This window comes from Phalacrocorax carbo, chromosome 20 (genome assembly GCF_963921805.1).
Source record: "Phalacrocorax carbo chromosome 20, bPhaCar2.1, whole genome shotgun sequence".
NCBI classification, from domain to species: domain Eukaryota; kingdom Metazoa; phylum Chordata; class Aves; order Suliformes; family Phalacrocoracidae; genus Phalacrocorax; species Phalacrocorax carbo.
Genome location: NC_087532.1, coordinates 3,747,738 through 3,753,833, shown reverse-complemented (window position 1 = coordinate 3,753,833; position 6,096 = coordinate 3,747,738). Strand labels below are relative to the sequence as shown.

At 47.2% G+C, this 6,096-nt stretch overlaps 1 protein-coding gene across 1 annotated transcript; it reads left to right on the top strand.

Moving 5' to 3' along the window:
- Positions 1 to 967: 967 nt before the first annotated feature.
- On the top strand, positions 968 to 5,855 carry LOC135316590 (rho guanine nucleotide exchange factor 7-like). The gene is made up of 5 exons (XM_064470297.1): positions 968 to 1,404; positions 2,275 to 2,361; positions 3,507 to 3,579; positions 4,238 to 4,374; positions 5,661 to 5,855. The coding sequence occupies exons 1-5, from the start codon at positions 1,231 to 1,233 to the stop codon at positions 5,853 to 5,855; spliced, it is 666 nt and encodes a 221-aa protein (XP_064326367.1). The 5' UTR covers positions 968 to 1,230.
- The last annotated feature ends 241 nt before the right edge of the window (positions 5,856 to 6,096 follow it).

Genomic DNA, 6,096 nt, shown 5'->3' with positions numbered 1-6,096 from the left:
CCCAGGCAAGCCGTTGTTTCTTCCTAATAGCTAAGCTTTAAGGCAGGTAAGGCCATGGTCTGTATCTTGGGCACCACAGACAAAAGGCAAAAACTGTTCCCCTCCTCTTTCTAGTGGTCTTTCACACACATGAAGACTGTTCCCACACCACCTCAGTGTGCTTTACTTTAGGCCTAGCGTTCACCTGCATTACACATTCCCTTCCTTAATTTTACCATATTACAAGAAACAGTATTATTCCTTCCTCGTCCATTAAGGCAGGGGCACTGAGAGTGCCTTCAGCATCCCTACAGTCTCTTCTATGCAACGCCAGTGGAAAACCAAGAGTCTTAAGTGCTCTATTGAATTTAGGACCTCATCTCTGCTTAACGTGAGGGGACATTTAGTGGTATGTTCCCCAGAAGTTCAGGTGTGTTATTCCCTGACACGCCTGCTTTCTGATTCTGCATCGCCTGCATTTTTTTCCCTAGAGTTCCCTGCAGTTCACTGAGCTGTTACCAGCCAATATTCCAGTCAAAACTAGCATATTTTAAAATACACCAAATTTATATCAGAAAGCCATAAATTGGCCTGCTCACTGAGCATTAATCTCTATCTCTTTTAAAAAAATCAACACGTGTAAGTGCTTTTCTATACCTTTCCATATTCTCTTCCATTTCAGAATATGGTCCAGCTCAGAAGGCCAGAGTGAGGCATCCCTCCATCCCAAGGACCCTGCAATCCTAGCAGAAACAGAAGATGTGAGTACGAGCAGGGTCACGCAACCAAAGACTTGTATGTAGAATCAAGGAAGAAATCAGAGGCCTATTTATCTCGCCCACCACGGCGTTATCCTGATGCAGTACCCCATTACAGTAAAGTGCGAGAGGCTATGACATGCCCTTTGTTTTGAATGCACGTAATCAACAGTTCTCCCTGTTTTGGGGCCCAGGTATAGGTTTTCCAGCTTCTGTAAGAAATTTTGTCATCACAAAGCAGTTTGGGATTTTTCTCCTGGTACCGTATTTTATCACCATTGTTGAGAGAAGATGCTCAGAGGGAGGGGAAGCGATTTATGCAAATTCACATAAATGGTCAACATCCAAATCTCCCACGAGCTGGGCTGCAAAACCAGCCCTTCTCTCACTTCTGGCTAGTGTTATAAATCATTATTGTTTGGCTCTCACCCCCATTTTTCCACCTCTACTTGTTGTACCTTACCGGAGATTCCTGGTAGCGTTACCAGAAGAGATGCGTGCTGCTCTCTGTTTGTTTCAGACAGAAGCACTGTGGGGAAGAACACGGGAGGAACTAGCGAACTTGCTGATCACACAGCCTATCAGCGGCTGGGAAGGGATGCACATCCACTCTCTTGGGGAAATTATTTGGTCTTCCCTCGTTTTTCTGAGAAGTTATTGCATGGAGGTAATCATCGTCTTACTGTAACCACCGAGCAATACGCAAGGGATAAGGTGGGGGTAAATTTGGATTTCATACGTCCTGGCCAAATGACTGTCAAATCGCTAGGCTTGACTGAAGCTACAATTTGCCCTCACCTTTATTTTCAAGAGTTGATGCTAATATGTTCAGCCTTTTTCACCAGTGCCAGCAAAAGCTGAGTGGATTTCATAGCCACTTCCTGGAGAAGCATGAATCTTTTCATTGACTCCCTGGGGAAACAAAAATGGTTTTTTTGTCAGAACTTTTTTGTATTCTTTTCCCCAAAGAGATAAGGGTTGGTTATTACGGTTGCAAATTTGTATGTGTAACAATGGAGCCCTCTCCACAGGTAGTGGAGGAGACTGGTAAAACCAATGCAGTGTGATTGCCATTACCCTGGTTTTGACGAGGTCAGAAGAGGGAAATGAGATCTGTTCTAACTTTGCCATGGACTCCTGCCTCTCTAAGTGCACATCGCTGTTTATCTGGCTGTACACAGACGAGGAAAACCACCCTGTCTCACAGGAATGCCATGGTCCGGCTCACTAGTGCTCAGAGAGGGCATGGAGAGTATTTAAGGAAAGATGGCATAAAATGAAAGTACTGACCTAAAGCTTCAGTCAAACTGACCTAGTGCAAGACAGTCCGGCATTAAACACTGCCTAGTTCCTAGGTACAAGCAGCCACTAAGCACGGCAGCCTATCAGCACTGTCGGTACATAAAGATGCACCAAGTACTGCATCAGCAGAAAGGAAGGGAAAGTGAAGAGCTTTGAAGAAATATAATTTCTTTTTTTTAAAAAAAATAATTGGAAACATTTTGGAGGAAAGGCATAACTGATCTTACTTCAACAGGAGATGCGTGAATGCTACGTTGTGCTGTTCTCCTTCCACTTGCTGATTCTTTCAGTGGATCGTACAAAGAAGGCATTAGTTTATGAGGTAAAGCACAAGAACCCTTTTGTGTCTGTTCTATGCATGTTCATACTCAAGATTTTCTAAATTTCCCTTTGCTCATAGCTCTAGCATGCACATGGCAAAAAGAGTACCTACCCTCGGTGCCCTGCCAAGAGGCCGGCTCAGGATGGAGCAGACGTGTGCGTGTCCCGTCAGCCCGGGCACAGACACCTCACTGAGCTCAGGGGAGCGTTGGCATGGTTTTTTAGCACAGCAGCTCACAAACCTCCATTTTTCAGCTTACTTTGAACTGGGAAGGGATTCTGCTCCAGGGAGTGAAGAAGAAGTGCCAGTTTCTATTCATATGCCTATTTCTTGGATCTGTAATGTTAGCCGGCCTCTCATCACTTAATTCATTTACCCAGGGAGAGGGACTGCAACTCTGTACCAGTGAGCTAAATTAACAAGGCAATAGCCAAGAGGTATGGAAAAAAGGTCATAACAACAGACATTGTGAGGAGAGACATATCCAGAAGAGCTGTCTTCAGCACAGCAATGTCCTCTGATGGCTCTTTTTGGTATATGTCTGTGGATCCTAGATGTGAGTAAAAGAGAGCCAAACTAGGAAACTGCATAACTAGAGCAAGAAGGTCCTCGATCTGTATAACATTGGCGTCAATAAAAACAAAGTCCCTCCGTCAGTTAAGCTTGGTGGTGTAAGAGGAGACAGAAAAGAAATCATCAGTTTATGAAATACAGGATCCGAAATGCAAACTGGGGCCTTTTTGTCCTGACCATGAGCATGATCTTGTAGCACGGTTTGGGGCATGCGGCAGACAGACGGGGAGGCTGCAAGGCAGGTGAAATCCCGTCTGGTTCATACAAAGTCCTTTTCAACACCAACCTTGGTCTATTGGTGGAGCTCACCCCTCTACCTCAGAGCACGTTATGAAGGAGGACAGTCATTCTACAGGCAGGGAGAGGCGAATAACCCCCAATTTCCTATGCCTTCAGACAAAGAGCTGAAGGTCGCCCCACGCAGATTTCCGTAAAGTCAACAGTTCAAAGGATGGGCAATTCTTCAGCCTGGCTTGCAGAAAAGCATTCTGCTGTATGTTGGAGGGACCGCAGCGGGACACAGAGGAGTTGTTGTTACCAACCAATTTCTAACACAATTCCCTACCATACAGGGTCTCCTTCCTCTTGCTGGAATGCGCCTGAGAGAGATTGTGAGTGCCATCAGCCACACATTTGAAATCTCCGGTAAGCCTGTCCTGCAGTTCCTGAAGGGGCCCGTGACAGTCACAGAGCAGTGATACCCACGCTCTCGCCTTCAAGGCCTGGCCTACATGGCTAGAGACGAGCGGGGCCGTGCAGCCATGTGGAGGACTGCCGAAGAAGGGACATGCCTCCTCTCCAACATGCCGCCATGCTGGAGGATGTGCCGTGCCTTTCCGGGCTGGACACTCACGTGCAGCACACGCTATAGTTGCACGGAGGGGTGAGACAAAGCTAGAGGGAAGGAATTTGGAATCTTAGTTTTTACAGGTGGACACAACTGCTGCACAGCCTTAAACCAAGGATGCCCTAGGATTCCTCACATGCAAGGCAATATAGGTTATAAGTTCCCCTTTACTCTAATTTTCTACTTAAACTAAAGAGGAGGCAAACGCTGATGTCTGCATTTAGAACAAGGAAGGTACATAACTGTCCCAGTGCCGACCCAGTGTCTGCCGTCAAGAACGACGCAGGACAGACATGAGTTTGTTCAGCCATGAGGTATCACAGCACAGGCGGGATGTGGCTACAGAGATAAGAAGGACAGAGCAGGGGGGCAGCACACAGGATTCACCCGCTAGGCTCAAAGGCAGAGCGCGACTGCCCTTCCCGAGACCCACGCGTTGTACGTTTCCTTGCACAGGGTCCATGATAGAACCCAGGCTCGTTTGCTGCCAGAACTCAGCCGACTTCGACACGTGGGTTCAACGCCTCCGGCACCAAATCCAGATGGCAAACGCTCACTGCCCAGTCAGTCCCAGCAATAATATCTCTTTTCTGGTGAGTCAATGCAGAGGAGATGTAAAGGGAATGGGATGAAAACAGGGAACAGTGGCAGCTTTGAACATAAACAGGGTTTTTCATGGATTTTTAGAATGCAGGGTGGAAATGAACAATAGTGTTACAATAGTTGAGGATGCTGTTCCAGGCTATGGCAAGCAAACGTGCTACACACAAATTTGCAATTGCTGCTCTATGATCATGAGAGATTTTAGAAAAATTAACGATCCTTTTTGTTCCTGGGTCGTAACTACTACACTGATTAAAAAGAAAAAAATAATCCTCTTAGTTACGGTCAGAAAATAAAGGCTTTTTATACGTGCTGGCTTGGAGAAGCGACACTCTGCAACGTCCAGAAGGGTCACAAGGTGGCAGGACTACCCTGCCATTGAAACCACCCCTGGAGCTGCGCTTCGGGCGAGTCGCGCCCAGCAAGGCAATGAGTCCCCCCAGAGCTGCTGCCCACGTTGGGCTGTGCGCAGACCCCTAACGGGCAGGAGTCCACTAGAAAGGCAGCTTGTCATTCCCCCCTCCCTCGTGATAGTTACTGACAGTTCTGCTAAGTCTCCCCCTTATTTTAAACACCCGCCCCGTCGTCTAGCAGCATATAGCTTGACGTCTCGCATGGCAGCGCTGTGCCTTAGTTGTGTCCGACAGCACGCTTGTCTTCAGTCTGGGGGCAGAAAGTGCAACCCAGAATACCCACCCTTAAGAGCAGCTGATTCCTGATGTTCCCCAGAGTTCACATAATTGTGTGTGGCTGGGGGATACAAGCTAATTTTACAGGAGTTAGCTCTGGCGGTCCTGCTCTAAGGGTTCAATATAGACTGCAGCAATCCACCCAGGACTCAGCATAGCCATGCACACCGTGAGCCCCCGCTCCCCTCGTAGCCGGACAGCCCTACTTTGAAGGAAAAAGGAAAATATCCCCCCATAACGGGACTCGAATGCGAAGCTCAAAGTGCTTTGAACTAAGATGAATTCTGAATTCAAATCAAACCAGTGTCTCAACCAACCTCTTCTGAGGGGGAGGAGGAAAATGAGACCCTCCCCTTTTAACAGCTAAAGCTGTTTGGTCGCCTCAGCTGCTGCTCATGAAGCCACGGTACACATGGCTTTGTTCAAGTAGGCAGGGAACCTACAGCAAACTAGGAACTTCATCATGGGTTTCCCAGTTTCCAAGCATATATCCTAAATACCTTCCTTTTAGCGCTCTATAACCCTGAAAAACATCATACTTGCAGTTTTATCTCATTTTGCTCTGTCTCAAAAAAAAAAATAAAAAGGTGCCGTGTGATGAAGAATGGAAGAAAAGGGAGCTGATGAGACATCTCTTGTGTAACACCGTCCTGGAGTGGGAGGGAAAACCTATTCAGCACCTGGGAAGGATACAGTATTTGACCACGGTGCAAGCGGCTAGAGGCTGCATGGGGGTAAGGTACAGCACACACCACTCTGGCACGCGGGTGGCGTTAAGATGACTGGAACCAGTGAAAGTTTAGGCTCACGTGGAACTGATGCTTAAAGGAAAGGGTAAAAAAAGAAGGGTAATTATGTCAAAGTCCCACAGTATTAAAGAGGCAAAAGGAAGTGCAGGTGTATTTTTGAAAGCTGCTTCTGATAATGTGTCCAAACCATTGCATTCGGCCTCCAAGGGAGCCGAGCTGGGAGGACAGTCCTCCCCTTCCCGATCACACAGCAAGAGCAACGGTTTCTAAATAT

What these genes read in the sequence shown, in the direction of transcription:
- LOC135316590 (XM_064470297.1), top strand. Translation starts at nt 1,231, where the DNA reads ATGCGTGCTGCTCTCTGTTTGTTTCAGACAGAAGCACTGTGGGGAAGA. An exon ending in CCACACATTTGAAATCTCCG is followed by an intron (nt 3,580 to 4,237) that starts GTAAGCCTGTCC and finishes TTCCTTGCACAG; the next exon opens with GGTCCATGATAGAACCCAGG. An exon ending in GCAATAATATCTCTTTTCTG is followed by an intron (nt 4,375 to 5,660) that starts GTGAGTCAATGC and finishes AAAAATAAAAAG; the next exon opens with GTGCCGTGTGATGAAGAATG.